Source organism: Oncorhynchus masou, chromosome 12 (genome assembly GCF_036934945.1).
Source record: "Oncorhynchus masou masou isolate Uvic2021 chromosome 12, UVic_Omas_1.1, whole genome shotgun sequence".
NCBI classification, from domain to species: Eukaryota; Metazoa; Chordata; class Actinopteri; order Salmoniformes; family Salmonidae; genus Oncorhynchus; species Oncorhynchus masou.
The window spans coordinates 45,566,600-45,585,856 of record NC_088223.1 but is presented as its reverse complement, the minus strand read 5'-3'; the positions used below and the strand labels follow the sequence as shown (position 1 = coordinate 45,585,856).

Here is a 19,257-nt window from a genome sequence, read left to right as displayed (position 1 = left end):
TCACCCATTTGAAACATAATTTGAGTGTGAAAGGCCCCAAATGTACAAGGGAGCATAATCCTGTCCAATCTGCGGTAAAACCTCGCCAATACAGTAATAATAATTCCTCCGGTCACAGTAAAGGGAGGAACCTGTGGATATAAATCGTGCAAGTCAATGCAACAGTCATTATCTGGCATTCCTGCTTTCGTGAACAGCTTTACCATACTGGCCTAACCTCCTCTACCCGGAACCGTACTAGGGTGTCGGCCAAGAACTGGTCATATCCATCATACCACAACCCGAGATCCTCCTTCATTACTGTTTAAAGGGTTAGGCGTATCTTTATGCAATACATCCCTCTCTCCGGATTACAATCAAAAACTCTCACCTTCACTATACTCCACCTCCTTCCATACTGGGTGAGTGGATTCATATAGCCCTCTCTCTCCAAATGAGCTATGACCTGTGTCCACGATCAATATGGGAACCTGCACCGATATATGCCATAATGGCTCAGAGTCCTAGACTGCCATGTAGTTAGAGACCCCATTTGGTCTACATAAAACTCAATTGAGAGACCTTCCCAACCTCTACTCTAACTTCCTGTCTACCCAGATCTAGGGATCTCTTATGCTTGTTTTGGAACAAAATCCTCATCGTCTAAACCATGGGTCAAATTACCACTCTCCGCATACTCATATAGGACGTGCTGTATCAGGAATATGGCACCCATGATAAGACAGCTCAGACTAACAGCTTCCATGTGAAGCCCCACCCTCTCCCCGAGAACACATCACTAGCAAGAGCCAGACACACCTTCACTTCTATGAACAAAGACAGGGAGGATTACTTCATTCGAGAGATGGCCCCCGGAATTCTGTTAATTCCAGTTCTCCTCTCGAACACTGTTTATTGTTGTCTTACCCTCCCGCCGTGCGATATGAATCCGGGTAGCTCTTTCAGCTAGCTGTCACCAGGTCCTTGGTATGGTCCCCCAACAAGCCTCGGGGACTGGATTGAGTGACTTCACCTGTAGTTCACCTGTAATGCATAAAACCCTGGACATACAGGCTTGGTTAACAAACAGTTTCTCATATGTTTTATCTGATTATATCTATGCCTATTTGTTAGCTAATTTTTATTTATTTTAATTATTAGTTTATTATCCAATAGGCCACTAACTTACCCACCCCCCTTTTGATACCTGGCTCTGCCCAGGTAACAACCTTATATACCCTAAATAATGACTTTGGTAGGACTAGTAAATTATCCTTATTTTCTGACATTGTCATGTATGTCCAATTCTCCCTTGGGCATCCATTCATCTCAATCCTGTATCAATTCTCTGTCAAATGTCTTATCTAGTTTAAGAAGTATCTGTGCTATTTATATATGTTCTTAAATATATATATATTTACCGATTTAAACAGTAATTCCTTTTTCTCCTATCTCTCAAAATGCCACTAAAATCATTGACCACATTCACACACATTATATTCAGTACTGGGATCAAGAAAGAAAATTCATACATGTACAGTAACATAATAGTATTCTGATTAGTACATCCTGATTGAAATGTATACATAATTAGTCATTATAGATAAAAATTCCCTTAACACTTATACAGGTACAAGTGTAAAGGGCTACAGAAAATTTGAAAAACATTTAAACAGGGTGGTTTGGACAACCATTGTCATCAATAATATTCACACAACGAGCCTGTTCAGGTTGTTCACCTTTCTCATCCACTCATTAGGGTCAAATGGCGATATTCACTGGGTAACAACCTCAGTTATTTTAGACACAAGTTACAGCATTTCAGAAACATGCCATACGGATATGGTATTAATAGAGATTAGTTTGGAATGTTTTAGAGTGTTGATAGAGGTTAATCTAGAATGTTCTACAGTGTTGATGTAGATTAATATGGAAGCTTCTATCTCTCTGTGCAGGATAAGAGTACATTCCTCCTGGTTCTGAATGCCAAGACATGGGAGGAGCTGGGGAGAGCCGAGGTGCCTGTCAATATTCCCTACGGTTTCCATGGTACCTTCAACCCGACTGCCTAGATCAGCATTACTGACCTAACAATCACCCATGCCTTCCTCCCTCCCTCCCTCAGATTATTTTGTAACCAATAGAAATTAATGGTAAATAATGTGGTGTGTCATTATGGAGTCACTTTTATTGTAAATAAGAATATAATATGTTTCTAATCACTTCTACGTTACATGTTAAAATGTGGATGCTACCATGATTACAGATAATCCTGAATAAAATTGTGAATAATGATAAGTGAGAAAGTTAGATGCACAAACAGCATACCCCCCCACACAAATTATAACCTCCTCTGTTATTGTAATGGTGAAAGTATTTTGTGTCTTTTGTGTGTCTGTAACTTTCTCACTTGTCATTATTTACGAATCATTCAGGATTTTCCATTTTCATGGTAGCATCCACAATAATGTACAATGGAAGTGTTTAGAAACATTCTATTCTTATTTCCAATAAAAGTGACTCCAAAATGACCATACATTATTTACCATTCAAGTCAAGGGGTCTGAATATGCTGTATACACGCATTTTACATATACATTTTACACACATGGTACTTTTATATAGAGCAATCACATAATAATAATAATAATAAATGACCAAACACAAGCTCTTTAATCACACATGAATTTTGAACCTTTCTCATCGCATATTATCCACAGATTGTAAGCTAAAGATGAAAACCTTTCCTATGATAATTCTTATATTATTGATTGATTGAAATTGCCCAACACTGCTCTTTGTAAGGTTAATGTTGAGTCAATGTTGCTACTGTACACAGGGGCAATACCATAATAAATTATCTCTTCGCAGAAAAATCTAAATTGCTGAGATAGTTGTATGCCCTATATATATAGCATGAAATTGGTGGCAATAATTTTGTATAATAATTTTATTTGAAAAAGTCAGTCTTGAATCAAATTGACTTTTTTGTATCAGTTCATATACCATGTTTCATGGAATCGGTACATCGAAAATCTCTTCCCATTTATTTTGCAACCTGTATGGCATAGTATATGGCAGACAAACAAGTTCCAAACATTCCCCCTCTTCCCCTTGCCCTTGGTAATGCTGCAATCAATTGGCTGTAACTTTGCATTGAGCAGACATTCCCATATATTTTTGATAGCTGCATATGTTACTTAACTCCACTATCTCTATTGATAATATCGATAATAAATATAATACCATTTTAAAACATTTTTTCCATAAAGAATGTTTTTTTTTAAATTAATCAGTATTTGAGTTTAACCATAATATTTGTTCTGTCTTTTCTGGAGGTAAAATTGAAATTGTAACCAGCTTTGTATGGCTTGTTTATGAAAGGGCACACTTTAAACAGTTTCATTTTCAATTCGTCGGAAATGAGAAGTTGTAATCTGTATAAAGGCAATTTTTGAACAAAGGATTAACCTTTCTTAATAATCTAATGGAAAACCAATTTGGTTTTAAGTGTAATCTATGTATGAGTGAAGCTTTTAGTGAGAGGTTTAATGCTTTAATATTTAATATTTTTAGCCCCCTAAACACATTAATTATTTTGTCTGGTTTAGCTTTCCAAATTAAGTGAACTATTTGTTGCTCATATGATTTTAAAAATACAAGTCGCCTGGAGTAGGCAATGCCATTATTAAGTAAACTGTGATAGAACCAAAGAGTTAATAAATATGATTAATGGTTGCAGAATCTTATCTATTTTTGCAAACTTTCTATTGAAATTGGTTGTGGTAAGTTAATTTATATTTTTTGAGATATGAAAACCAAGTATGTCTACTTCATCTTCCGCCCATTTTATTGGCAAACTACAAGGTAGTGTAAAAACTCACTTTTAACGATCCAAAACGTAATCTGGTACACTTTTCATAATTAGGTTTTAGTCCAGAGAGGCTAGAAAAGTGATCACGATCTTCAATGAGACTGTGCAGGGATCCAGATTGCAGACCTAAGAGAACTTGAGTCATCGGCATACATTGACACATTTTTGTTTAAAACCCCTGGATTTCTAACCCCTTGATGTTCTTGTTGGATCAAATTTTAATAAATTTTAATAATTTTAATGGCCATAATAATATATATGGAGACAATGGACAGCTTTTTACTCCTCTTAAAAGCTCAATACTTTCTAAGTAACCATTGCTGTACATAACTTTAACCCAATGTATATGAGATTCACCAAAATTAAAGTAATCTAGGCATTTATATGTAAATTCTAATTGTACTTTATCAAACTCCTTTTTGAAATGAGAGAGACTGTGTGTCCATTCACTACAACAAATATCCATGTTCAAGTAACTTCAATCGTTATAGATCAGTAAAACATCATGCAATTTAGTTTCAAAAAGTTCATAAAACATTAAACAGTTAAGTATTTACAATTTAAGACCATATGGGTGGTGATGTCACTTTATTACTTTAAGTATTGAAAAATGAAATACTCTGAGTTGGGTTACTCAAATGGTTCTAGGCAACTGGTTTCCACATAAAATAATTGTTAGCAGAACTAATTACTTTATACAGTGCAGAAACTGATGCCTTAGTTTACCTTAAGTTACGCACGCATATATCCACTAACAATCATTTGTATTTTTTGTCAATTTTATAGAAATTGTTTTACTATGTTCTGTGGTACATTTCTAATTAAAAGTGATACTATAAAAGTTTCTAATTTGTTTTCTGACCTTTATCAGTCATTGACATTATTGATATATAAATTGAATTAAATGTAGTTGATAGTAAAGCCACCAGAGGCCTGGGGTGGTCTAGCCGCTCTAGTGGTCTAAGCTGCTTCCTCTAGAACGCTATATACCACTGAGAGTCTTAGAGCATGATTTGAAATCTGACCACGGGTCTTTCAACACACTTCTTTCCTCTCCTGTCTCTCTCTCTATCCAATCCAATAAACATACAAACTCTGTTTTCAGTCATCCTATGGTCCTACCTTGAGTTCCAGTGGGTGTATTATTGTACAGTGCTGAGTTTTCTGCCAATCAACCTACATGCATGCCTATGTAAATAAAAGTAATCGTGTTTCTTCTAGGATTCTCAGGTATTATGATAAGCCTTGAGGGAGTGTTAGTGGTCCAGGTGTAACAGGGTTACAAATGTCCCTGTAAGTTGTGACTTTTTCTTACATTTAAGTCATTTAGCAGACGCTCTTATCCAGAGCGACTTACAAATTGGTGAATTCACCTTCTGACATCCAGTGGAACAGCCACTTTACAATAGTGCATCTAAATCATTTAAGGGGGGGGGGGAGAAGGATTACTTATCCTATCCTAGGTATTCCTTGAAGGGGTGGGGTTTCAGGTGTCTCCGGAAGGTGGTTTGATTTGTTTTTCATGTTACTCATGTGGTATGAGTGATCTCTACTAGCGTAATGTGGTACTGCAGTTGGGTGGTTGCAAAGACCAGTATGTCATCTCCAGATAAAAGGCTCTGCATGACCAATCCAATGTCTGAAGTGGCTGTACAGAATTTACTGCAAAAAGGCCTCCGCAGACATCAGGGCTTTCATACGAAGCCTCCTACCACATTTTTGGATCAAGCATAAATTGGCTTTTAATTTAATATACCATAGAACCCCACAGTGGATTATACACATAAAACCTAGCAGTCAAACATGTAAATGGTCCCAATTATTTATCATACATTTTTCTCATATGGGATATTAAAACCACTTCAAACAAGGTGTGTATTTCATGTAGGCTTTCCTTGGCGTTATATTTTGATAACTTAATCTCTCTCGGACAAGGAAACTTTTATCAATATATTCGGCTCTACAGTGGCTTGCGAAAGTATTCATCCCCTTGCCATTGATATTTTGTTGCCTTACAACCTGGAATTAAAATGGATTTTTGGGTGGGTTTGTATATTTGATTTACCCAACATGCCTACCACTTTTAAGATGCAAAATATTTTTTATTGTGAAACAAACAAAAAAAACAAGACAAAAAAACAGAAAACTTGAGAGTGCATAACTATTCACCCCCCCTCAAAGTCAATACTTTGTAGAGCAACATTTTGCAGCAATTACAGCTGCATGTCTCTTGGGGTATGTCTATATAAGCTTGACACATCGAGCCACTGGGATTTTTGCCAAGGCAAAATTGCTCCAGCTCCTTCAAGTTGGATTGGTTCCGCTGGTGTACAGCAAGTCATACCACATATTCTCAATGGGATTGAGGTCTGGGCTTTGACTAGGCCATTCCAAGAAATGTAAATGTTTCACTCGATTGTTGCTTTTGCAGTATGCTCAGGGTCATTATCCTGCTGGAAGATGAACATCCGTCCCACTCTCAAATCTCTGGAAGACTGAAACAGGTTTCCCTCAAGAATTTCCCTGTATTCGGCGCCGTCCATCATTCATTCTATTCTGACCAGTTTCCCAGTCCCTACCGATGAAAAACATCCCCACAGCATGATGCTGCCACCACCATGCTTCACTGTGGGGATGGTGCTCTCGGGGTGATGGGAGGTGTTGGGTTTGCAATAGACATAGCGTTTTCCTTGATGGCCAAAAAGCTACATTTTAGTCTCATCTGACCAAAGTACCTTCTTCCATATGTTTGGGGAGTCTCCCACATGCCTTTTGGCTAAAACCAAACGTGTTTGCTTATTTTTTTCTTTAAGCAATGGCTTTTTTCTGGCCTCTCTTCCGTAAAGCCCAGCTCTGTGGAGTGCATGGCTTAAAGTGGTCCTATGGACAGATACTCCAATCGCCGCTGTGGAGCTTTGCAGCTCCTTCAGTGTAATCTTTTTTTTCTTTGTTCCCGCTCTGATTTTAATGCCCTCCTTGCCTGGTCTGTGAGTTTTGGTGGGCAGCCCTCTCTTGGCAGGTTTTATTGTGGTGCCATATTCTTTCCATTTTTGAATAATGGATTTAATGGTGCGCCGTTGTATGTTGAAAGTTTTGTAGATATTTTTATAACCCAACCCTGATCTGGCCTTCTCCACAACTTTGTCCCTGACCTGTTTGGAGAACTCCTTGGTCTTCATGGTTCCGCATGCTTGGTGGTACGCCTTATTTAGTGGTCTTACAGACTCTGGGCCTTTTAGAACAGGTGTATATATACTGAGATCATGTGACAGATCATGTGACACTTCGATTGCACACAGGTGGACTTTATTTAACTAATTATGTGACTTCTGAAGGTAATTGGTTGCACCAGATCTTATTTAGGGGCTTCATAGCACAGGGGGTGAATACAAATACATGCACCACTTTTCCATTTTTTATTTTTGAGAATTTTTAAAACACGTTATTTTTTTTCATTTCATTTCACCAATTTGGACTATTTTGTGTATGTCCATTACATGAAATCCAAATAAAAATACATTTAAATTACAGGTTGTAATGCAGCAAAATAGGAAAAACGCCAAGGGGGATGAATACTTTTGCAAGGCACTGTATTAACTCTCCGATTTGAAAATGCTAATTAGTGCCAAAGTAGACATCATGCATAACTACAAATCCCTGCAAGCTGCTGCACATCTTTGCTGTCAGCTAACCAGCTACTATGTACCTTGATCCAAAAAGAAAGATATTGAGCAATTTTAATTTGTTCCATATTTTATTTAAGTATTTTTTTGTCTTAATTATGCATTTGGTCTGGTACAGAATTACTATCCTAGTAGCAGTCAGATATTTGCAATGAATACTAGGCTAGCGTGTTGCAAAAAAGCTAGCTAGCTAGTTACAATAGCTACTTACCGAGATGTTAGCAACATACCCTTATTTTACCAAATCCTCTTCTCCTTCCGCCAGTCGTCTATATTTAATCCCTTACAATTTCTGCCAACTATATGAACAAGGTGAAATCTACAGTACCAGTCAAAAGTTTGGACACACCTACTCAATCAATTTTTTTTCTTTATTTTGAATATTTTCAACAATGTAGAATAATAGTGAAGACATCAAAACTATGAAATAACACATATGGAATAATTTAGTAACCAAAAAAGTGCTCAATCAAAATAGTTTCTTCAAAGTAGCCACCATTTGCTTTGATGACAGCTTTACACACTCTTGTCATTCTCTCAGACAGCTACACCTGGAATGCTACATGATTCCATATAAGTTATTTCATAGTTTTGATGTCTTCCCTAGTATTCTACAATGTAGACTGGGGCGATGGTTCACCTTCCAACAGGACAAGGACTCTAAGCACACAGTCAACACAATGCAGGAGTGGCTTCGGGACAAGTCTCTGAATGTCCTTGAGTGGCCCAGGCAGACCCCGGACTTGAACCCAATTGAACATCTCTGGAGAGACCTGGAAAAATCCACCCTGACCAAGCTTGAGAGGATCTGCAGAGAAAAATGGGAAAACTTCCCAAATACAGGTGTGCCAAGCTTGTATCGCCATACCGAAGAAGACTCGAGGCTGTAATCACTGCTAAAGCCACTTCAATAAAGTACTGAATGAAGTGTCTGAATACTTATGTAAATGTGATTTTCAAATATATTTATATATTTGCACAAAAATCTAAATTAATGATTTTTTTTTTGGCCAGCAATATTTTGGACCCGCACTGAGAGGTAGTGCGCATGTGATGTTCCGTATTAAACCCGATGCAACTTGGATATTGACTGTTCATGAATCGGCCTATGCGAACGTGAGTAGATTAGATGACCTTGAAAACAAGTTGGACATCTTGTGTCCAGTTCTTATTATACCTCAGTGGGTTAGACTAGCCATAGCCAGGTGCACAGGGGTCAGCTTAATGTTTATATAGCAGGTTATGGGGGGAAAAAGTATTTGATCCCCTGCTGATTTTGTACGTTTGCCCACTGACAAGGAAATTATCAGTCTATAATTTTAATGGTAGGTTTATTTGAACAGTGAGAGACAGAATAACAACAAAATCCAGATAAACGCATGTCAAAAATGTTCTAAATTGATTTGCATTTTAATGAGGGAAATAAGCATTTGACCCCTCTGCAAAACATGATGTAGTACTTGGTGGCAAAACCCTTGTTGGCAATCACAGAGGTCAGACGTTTCTTGTAGTTGGCCACCAGGTTTGCACACATCTCAGGAGGGACTTCGTCCCACTCCTCTTTGCAGATCTTCTCTCTTCTCCAAGTCATTAAGGTTTTGAGGCTGACGTTTGGCAACTCGAACCTTCAGCTCCCTCCACAGATTTTCTATGGGATTAAGATCTGGAGACTGGCTAGGCCACTCCAGGACCTAATGTGCTTCTTCTTGAGCCACTCCTTTGTTGCCTTGGCCGTGTGTTTTGGGACATGTTCATGCTGGAATACCCATCCACGACCCATTTTCAATGCCCTGGCTGAGGGAAGGAGGTTCTCACCCAAGATTTGATGATACATCTTCCCCTTGATGCGGTGAAGTTGTCCTGTCCCCTTAGCAGAAAAATACCCCCAAAGCATAATGTTTCCACCTACATGTTTGACAGTGGAAATGGTGTTCTTGGGGTCATAGGCAGCATTCCTCCTCCTCCAAAAACGGCGAGTTGAGTTGATGCCAAAGAGCTCCATTTTGTTCTCATCTGACCACAACACTTTCACCCAGTTGTCCTCTGAATCATTCAGATGTTCATTGGCAAACTTCAGACGGGCATGTATATGTGCTTTCTTGAGCGGGGGACCTTGCGGGTGCTGCAGGATTTCAGTCCTTCACTACGTAGAGTTACCAATTGTTCTCTTGGTGACGATGGTCCCAGCTGCCTTGAGATCATTGACAAGATCCTCCCGTGTAGTTCTGGGCTGATTCCTCACCGTTCTCATGATCATTGCAACTCCACGAGGTGAGATCTTGCATAGAGCCCCAGGCCGAGGCAGATTGACAGTTCTTTTGTGTTTCTTCCATTTGCGAATAATCGCACCAACTGTTGTCACCATCTCACCAAGCTGCTTGGCGATGGTCTTGTAGCCCATTCCAGCCTTGTGTAGGTCTACAATCTTGTCCCTGACATCCTTGGAGAGCTCTTTGGTCTTGGCCATGGTGGAGAGTTTGGAATCTGATTGATTGATTGCTTCTGTGGACAGGTGTCTTTTATACATGTAACAAACTGAGATTAGGAGCACTCCCTTTAAGTGTGCTCCTAATCTCATCTCGTTACCTGTATAAAAGACACTTGGGAGCCAGACATTTTTCTGATTGAGCGGTAGTCAAATATTTATTTCCCTCATTAAAATGCAAATCAATTTAGAACATTTTTGACATGCGTTTTTCTGGATTTTTAAAATATTATTCTAGACATTGCGCACCAGCTGTTATTAATATTAATATTAGACATTGCGCACCAGCTGTTATTGACAAAAAGACACACACCCCCACCCCTCGTCTTACCAGAGGTAGTGTCTCTGTTCTGCCGGTGCATGGAAAATGCTGCTAGGTCTATATTGTCCATATCTTTGTTCAGCCAAGTCTCAGTGAAACATAAGATGTAACAGTTTTTTAATGTCCCGTTGGTAGGATAATCTTAACAGTAGGTCATCAATTTTATTTTCCAATGATTGCACGTTAGCAAGAAGAACAGATGGCAGTGGGAGTTTACTCGCTTTTCTGATGTCCAGAAGTTATTGTCGATCATAAGAGACGGTAGCAGCAACAGTTTCACCACCATTTAGGTGGTTGTGGATACACTTTCAAAATTCTGTTGTTTCAACCTTCTCTCTGGTATCTCTACTGCTCTCCAGGTCGCTGAGTCACTGTTCCAGCAGATCTTCCAGCATTATTGCCTTCCGGAGGACATTGTCTCTGACCAAGGCCCCAAATCCACATCACAGGTATGGAGAACCTTTATGGAGAAGCTTGGGGTCTTGGTCAGCCTCACTTCAGGGTATAGGCCTCAGTCTAACAGGCAGGTGGAGAGGATGAACCAGGAGCTGGGGAGGAGTCACTGCCAGGCCCGGCAGGGAGAGTGGGCCCGATTCCTTCCATGGGTGGAGTGCACCAAGAATTTGTTAAGTTACTCCTCCACCGGGCTGACTCCCTTCCAGTGTGTCCTAGGTTTTCAGCCGGCCCTGGCTCCGTGGACCCCGGAACAGACCGAAGCTCCTGTGGTGGTTGAGTGGTTCAGGCGCACATAAGAAGTGTTGAGCGAGTCTCACAGCATGCTGTCCACCTTCAGAAGGAGCAGGCAGGCGGCCACCGCAGTGAGACTCCAATGTTCCATCCTGGGGATCGTGTCTGGCTCTCTACCAAGAACCTCCCACTCCGCCTGCCCTGCAAGAAGCTGAGCCCCCAGGTTTGTGGGACCATTCATGGTTCTCCGGAGGGTCAACGAGGTGACTTATAGGTTACAGCTTCCCAGTGACTACCGTATCTTACCTTCTTTTCATGTCTGTCTTCTCAGGCTGGTGGTTCCTGATCCCCTGGCTAATGCTGTCCCCTAAGACACCCCACGGCCCCCCTGGACACCAATGGAGGTCCCGCCTATGCCGTCAGATCCCTACTGGACTACCTACGTCGTGGGGGTTGGCTCCAGGACCTGGTGGACTGGGAGGGGTACGGCCCAGAGGAGCGGTGTTGGGTTACAGTGGAACCGCCCGGAATGGCCGGCCTCTGGCCGGTGTCGTCCTGCGTCTGGAGCCGCGCATCAGGGGGAGGGTACTGTCATGTCTATTTCCGCTCCTCCCCTCCGACATTCTACGTCGCAGGTTTACTCGCCACCGGCCCTGGCAACCATCATTACGTGCACCTGGCATCAATCATTACGCCCACCTGGGCTTCATCATGAGGCACACCTGGACTCCATTACCTCTCTCTTTACCTCCCCTTTATCTTACACTCTCTTATGTTCTTTCCCCAGGCAGTATTGTTTCTCTGATTCATGTTAACACACTACTCCTATCGTTCCATGTTCTTTGTTATATTAAACTTACCACCTGCTTCTAGACTCCCAGTGTCCACATTACAAGGGTTGGTCACTGTTCTATCATGATTGGACAATAAATAAATAAACTATCTTTTGTATATCCCATATCTGCACAAAATTGAAAGCTCTCTCTGTCACAACTCCAGCTGGCAGATGCATATGGCCTCTGGCATCTACAACCATTTTCCTTTTTCACTCACTTATCTCCACACTTTTCCAAACACAAAAACACACACCACCCCACCTTCCATCACATTACACCTGCACATACCCACATACTGTGCCATCTATGTCCTCTGTTTGCTGTGTTTGATTCCTACCTAATATCTGGCTTTTGTGTACTTTTGTTTTCCTTATATTTTGAAGATGTATTATATAAATAATCAATATTTTGCCTAATGCTGTCTTATCTGTTGATTAACACTATAAATAGGAAGTTGAATACTAATTATTTTACAACATTCCCTATCTTGAATGGTATAGTCTATTTGTAGTTTATTTCTTTATCGATTGTTGTATTTTATTGTTTTCCTAGTTTCTTTCTATTACAATCCCTACCATGGATAGTATTGGGTGTTCCATTATTCAAATCCTCTATGGGAACTTGTAATATTTAAAATAGCCATGGAGTAGTCTTGGTGTCTCGGAACAATTGGTTATCAATATACAGTTTATCGACTATAAGAGCTACACGTTTCCCTTTAATCTATTCACCTTGAAGAGTGGTTCAGATCTTTGTACCGTTCTGTAATTTCCTTCGGGAACTGATCATTCATGCCTATTTTTGTGCCAGCGAATCTTTTACCCAGGCTTTTTAATCATTAGTTTGTCTTCAATGAATGCAAATTTGGCAACGATTGGGCGCTCATATATCTGTCCTCTTTCTGAAATGTTAGAGTTTAATTTTGTCAACAGTATCACCTGAGATCTGTAGCGCTATAAGAAAGAATTCTTTCACCACATGTTCTGGATCTTCACCCAATCTTTATTTGATACCAGTAAGTACTAGATTTTCTCTCATATATGTAGTCTGTGTTTCAAGTAAGGCTTCTCTCAGAAACGTGTTCTCCTTTCTAAGTTCTTTAACCTCTCTGGGCAACCCGACGCGCTAGCGTCCCACCTTGCCAACAATAAATGCAAATGCGCTACACCAAATGCTAATAGCACTCGTTAAAACTCAAACGTTCATTAAAATGCACATACAGGGTACTCAATTCAAGCTACACTCGTTGTGAATCTAGCCAACAGGTCAGATTTGTAAAATGCTTTTCGGCGAAAGCATGAGTAGCTATTATCTGATAGCAGGTAAAACACGCCGAAATACCAGAAGGGGACGCAAACAAAGGAATTAGCATAGCCGGCGCTACACAAAACGCAGAAATAAAATATAAAACATTCATTACCATTGACGAGATTCTTTGTTGGCACTCCTATATGTCCCATAAACATCACTATTGGGTCTTTTTTTCGATTAAATCGGTCCATATATACACTAAATATCGATCTATGAAAAGTGTGTGATCCAGGAAAAAACAGTGTTTTAAAACGCAACGTCATTTTTTTTAATTAAAAAAGTTGAACTCATGGTCGAAAATTTCTCCTCCAAAACATCCTGTCGGAGACCGGAAGGAATGGGCTCTCTCTTACTCGTTTGACCAAGAAACAAAGCCCAGGCAATTGACAAGACTGGCGACATCGTGTGGAAGCTGTAGGACTTGCAATCTCAGCCCCATGTAATTTGGTTTCCCATAAACAATACATGCAAGTGGCACATTGATACTTTTTCCAGTTTTCAGTGATCAGTTTTTCTTGCGCTTTTCGATGAAACACAGGCTCTGTTATAGTCACAGCCATGATTTAACCAGTTTTAGAAACGTCAGAGTGTTTTCTATCCACACATACTAATCATATGCATATACTATATTCCTGGCATGAGTAGCAGGACGCTGAAATGTTGCACGATTTTTAACAGAATGTTCGAAAAAGTAGGGGGTAGGCTTAACAGGTTTTAACGTCTGTTTCAATTGCATTGAGTGTACGTTTTAGCTTGTTTCTTTCTCCGTTGTCACAGCTTTTTCGTCAATCATCTCGAGGCTCGCCTTCAACTCCTTTATATCTTTACTGACTTGTTCAAGTATGATCAGTTTATAATTTGACAACTTTAGCAAGTCAGTTTCCACGCATACCATTCCCGGTGGTGAAAAGAAGACATTGTCTGTGTCCGTTGAGGAGTCACGTTTTCTTTTGGGGATTGGTTCTCCATGCTTACTTTCTGACATGTTTTGGTGTTAATTGTATTGATGATATTGGTCGATACATTTCTCTAGCCTCATAATTTGTTTTGTGTTGTTATCCAGATTGAAATCTATTGCCCGCGAGTATATGGAGTGAAGTGCTAATATTTAGTCAAACTTGCAAATATTGAAAATTACATTTTAATCTTGAGGCATTCCCCACCGCTGTAGTCAGTCCACCGTGACACCTCCCCTCCCTATTCTTTCCCTATTCATTTTCTCCATAGGAATGGCTAAATGAACCAGAGGTAACTCACTTCCGTTTTTTAGGACTACAAGCTGGTGAGCTATATAGCCTCTCCCATCCACTGGTTAGTATGGGTTATGCTAGCTTTGCTAAGCTGCCATGAACTTCGTGAAAAGTGAAATGTGTTTTTATATCGTGATATCCAGATCCTGTACAGTACTACAGTTTCTGAAAGCATTTCACCAAGACACTGTGTATGTGTGTCTTTCTAGGTATGTCATTCATGTATTTGAATGTATATTTTCATTATGAATGTATTCTGTCAGCTAGTGGACTAAACTCCACTCAATGGTGAAGGAAGTTTATGAGGAACTTCACCAACGCCGTGGAACCGAGACCAGGCTTTTTCAACAAACTTTAATCAAATACAACCACCGACTGTTTCCTATTTGAGAGTTGCCATCTTAAAGTAAACAGTTGGTGGTTTCATTTGATTAAGGTTTATTTAAAATGTATGGATTTCAAGCAAACAAAGAAATGCATGCAACTACAGAGGATATAGGTACAAGTTGGGCATTTCATAATTCACATTTTTTTAAGTTTTGACCTTGGGCGAATCGATGTAGTCGGAGCAAAATTCCACAAAGCCTGGTCTCGGCTCCACATGGTTGGGGAAGTTTATCAGGAACTTCCTTCACCATGGAGTGGAGTAAAGTCCACTATCTCTCAGCAAGCTATTAGCTAGCTTTCTGTAAACCTAGAATGTCGCAATGACACTGTCATTTTGTTTGTGTAGAAGTGTTTGCATTCAGGTTCACTTATAGAATGCAGGTTATTCTCAGAAAATATCAAATGTCTCTCTCTTGTTATTGTGGAAAATTGTGAACTAATTAGAAGCTGCGCTATGGAGAGCTGGCACAAATACCATGTAATTACCATATAACCGTGTAAACTTCATGAAAGTTAGATTTTTATAGAAATGTATTTGAATTTGGCACTCTGCATTTTCTCTGGCTTTTGGCCAAGAGGGACGCTACCGTCCCACATATTCCACATGTAGGCGGTATGCAAAATGTCCAACTTGGCCAATTGCCAGGGAAAATGCAGAGCGCCAAATTCAAATACCTCACACAAGTACTTGGGAGTATGGCTTGTCAATACACGCTCCTTCTATCAGCACATATCAAAGCTGCAGGCTAAAGTTACATCTAGACTTGGTTTCCTCTAAAGTAATCGCTCCTCTTTACCAACTGCCAAATTAACTGTCACATTCGTAATAATGACGGGACCAAGGTGCAGCGTGCGTTGAGTTCCACATCTTTATTTGCAGTGAAACTTTTAAAAAAATAAACAAGCAACGAAACCTAACCTCAGTGGTGCTACAAGCACAAACACAAATAATATCCCAAAAACACAGGTGGGACAAATGGCTACCTAAGTATGATCCCCAACTAGAGGCAATGATTACCAGCTGCCTCTAATTGGGAACCATACAAAACACCAACATAGAAATATTGAACACCCCCTAGTCACGCCCTGACCTACTACACCATAGAGAACCAAGGGCTCTCTAAGGGCTCTCTATGGTCAGGGCGTGACACTAACCCTGATTCAGATGATCATCCTACCCATGGTAGATTACAGAGACATCATTTATAGATTGGGCCTCACTCCCCCAATTCTGAGATATCTACTGCAGCCCTCTTCTTCTACATACAACACCTGTTCTGCCAGTCACATTCTGTTAAAGGTCCCCAAAGCACACACATCCTTGGGTCGCTCCTCTTTTCAGTTTGCTGTAGCTATCGACTGGAACGAGCTGCAACAAACAATCGAACTGGACAGTTTTATCTCATTCTCTTCATTCAAAGACTCAATCGTGAACACTCTTACTGACAGTTCTGGCTGCTGTGCTGTTGTCTGTGCCAAATAATATTTGTACCATGTTTTGCGCTGCTACCACGTTGTTGTCATGTTGTGTCGCTACCATGCTGTGTTGTCATGTGTTGCTCCCTTGATATGTTCGGTCACTCTTTATGTAGTGTTGTCTCTTGTCGTGATGTGACCTATATTTATATTTTATGTTGTTTAAATAAAGATCCTGCCTGTAGGAGGCCTTTTGCCTTTTGGTAGTCCATCGTTGTAAATAAGAATTTGTTCATAACTGACTTGCCTAGTTAAATAAAAAATATATAAAATGAACAAGCCCACAGAACGGGACCGACGAGTGCTGAAGCACTGTCCTTGGTTGCAACACTCACCACAGAGTTAAAAAATGCCTCTGGAAGCAACATCAGCACAATAAATATTTGTCAGGAACATCATGAAATGGCTTTCCATGGCTGAGCAGTCGCACACAAGCCTAAGATCACCATGAGTAATGCCAAGCATCAGCTGGAGTGGTGTAAAGCTCGCAGCCATAGGACTGGAGCAGTGTAAAAGTGTTCTCTGGGGTGATGAGTCACGCTTCACCATCTGGCAGTCCGATGGACTAATCTGGGTTTGGCGGAAGCCAGGAGAACACTACCTGCCCGAATGCATAGTGCCAACTGTAAAGTTTGGTAGGTAGCTAGCTATATAACTTCTTTGAAAATAACTAGCTTAGTATTCATGGAACATTATAAATATCTGACTGCTACGAGGATAGTATTCTATACGTTACACAAGTCCTAATGCATAAATGAAACAACAAATATTAGTTCCTTGTACAGAAAATTTAAATCGATATATCTTTCATTTTGGATCAAGGTAGCTAGCTAGCTGACAGTAAAGGTGTCAGCTGGAGATGACATGCAGGCGCTTACAGGGATTTGTAGTATTGCATGATTTCTACTTGAATTAGCATTTTCAAATCTGAGAGTAAACAGAGCAGAATATATTTATAAAGTCACCTTGTCCAATGAGATTTACAAGGTTGTCAAAATATCACACGAAGGCAAGCCTACACAAAACATAGCCCTTATTTGAAGTTTTTGTAAAATCCACAATGGATCAAATGAATGGTGAAAAACAATTGGAACCATTTCCGTGTTTGACCGCCAGGTTTTATGGGGCTGCTTGGTAATGTGATGTAATAATTTCCATGGTAATGTAGAATGTTACTTCAAATTATGTTAACTGATGGGGCTCATGCAAAATAATGTATTCTTTGTAATGTCAGTTGAGTTTAATCAACAAATCACAGCACATACAGTCTTGGCCAAAAGTTTTGAGAATGACACAAATATTAATTTTCACGAAGTCTGCTGTCTCAGTTTGTATGATGGCAATTTGCATATAGTCCAGAATGTTATGAAGAGTAGTCAGTTGAATTGCAATTGATTGCTAAGTCACTCTTTGCCAGGCAAATGAGCGGAATCCCCCCAAAAACATTGCCACTGCATTTCAGCCCTGCCACAAAAGGACCAGCTGACAGTGATTCTCTCATTAACACAGGTGTGAGTGTTGACAAGGACAAGGCTGGAGATCACTCTTTCATGCTGATTGTGTTTGAATAACAGACTGGAAGCTTCAAAAGGAGGATGGTGCTTGGAATCATTGTTCTTCCTTTGTCAACCATGGTTACCTGCAAGGAAACACGTGCTGTCATCATTGCTTTGCTCAAAAAGGGCTTCACAGGCAAGGATATTGCTGCCAGAAAGATTGCACCTAAATCAACCATTTATTGGATCATCAAGAACTTCAAGGAGAGCAGTTCAATTGTTGTGAAGAAGGCTTCAGGGTGCCCAAGAAAGTCCAGCAAGCACCAGGACCATCTCCTAAAGTTGATTCAGCTGCGGGATCGGAGCACCACCAGTACAGAGCATGCTCAGGAATGGCAGCAGGCAGGCGTGAGTGCATCCGCACGCACACTGAGGCAAATACTTTTGGAGGATGGCCTGGTGTCAAGAAGGGCAGCAAAGAAGCCACTTCTCTCCAGGAAAAACATCAGGGACAGACTGATATTCTGCAAAAGGTACAGGGATTGAACTGCTGATCACTGTGGTAAAGTAATGTTCTCTGATGAATCCCCTTTCTGATTGTTTGGGGCATCAGGAAAAAAGCTTGTCCGGAGAAGACAAGGTGAGCACTACCATCAGTCCTGTCATGCCAACAGTAAAGCATCCTGAGACCATTCATGTGTGGGGTTCCTTCTCAGTACCAACACATCCTCCAAGAGCAACTTCTCCCAACCATCCAGGAACAGTTTGGTGACAAACAATGCCTTTTCCAGCATGATGGAGCACCTTGCCATAAGGCAAAAGTGATAACTAAGTGGCTCGGGGGGGCAAAACATTGATATTTTGGGTCCATGTCCAGGAAACTCTCCAGACCTTAATCCCATTGAGAACTTGTGGTCAATCCTCAAGAGGTGGGTGGACAAAAGAAAACAGCTAATTCTGACAAACACAAAGCATTAATTATGCAAGAATGGGCTGCCATCAGTCAGGACGTGGCCCAGAAGTTAATTGACAGCATGCCAGGGCGGATTGCAGAGGTCTTGAAAAAGAAGGGTCAACACTGCAAATATTGAATCTGCATCAACTTCATGTAATTGTCAATAAAAGCTTTTGACACTTATGAAATGCTTGTAATTATACTTCAGTAGTCCATAGTAACATCTGACAAAAATATCTAAAGACACCGAGGCAGCAGACTTTGTGAAAATTAAAATTTGTGTCCTTCAGTTCTGCCCATTCATTTTCTACAGGAAAATGCACTTCACAAAATACAGGGCTTTGTGATGGCTACTCAAATACCTTGGCTTTGTGATGGCTACACAAATACCTTGACTTTGTTGTCCTTAAGTCATTTTGCCACATCTTTGGAAGTATGCTTGAGGTCATTGTCCATTTGGAAGACGCATTTGCGACCAAGCCTTAACTTCTTGTGACTAGCAATCCCGGATCCGGG

The 19,257-nt window shown here is 40.3% G+C and overlaps 1 protein-coding gene and 1 long non-coding RNA gene across 2 annotated transcripts in view; both read left to right on the top strand.

The window, feature by feature from the left end:
- bco2a (beta-carotene oxygenase 2a) overlaps window positions 1-4,697 on the top strand; it is a 116,588-nt gene extending 111,891 nt beyond the window's left edge. The window contains exon 12 of the mRNA XM_064980745.1: window positions 1,935-4,697. Coding sequence (XP_064836817.1) covers window positions 1,935-2,051 — 117 coding nt within the window. The 3' untranslated portion in view covers window positions 2,052-4,697. The remainder of the gene's footprint in view (window positions 1-1,934) is intronic.
- Window positions 4,698-10,296: 5,599 nt separating this feature from the next.
- LOC135550176 (uncharacterized) lies at window positions 10,297-16,474 on the top strand. The gene is made up of 2 exons (XR_010457086.1): window positions 10,297-11,253; window positions 11,362-16,474. It is a non-coding gene; the product is annotated as an uncharacterized LOC135550176 (long non-coding RNA).
- The last annotated feature ends 2,783 nt before the right edge of the window (window positions 16,475-19,257 follow it).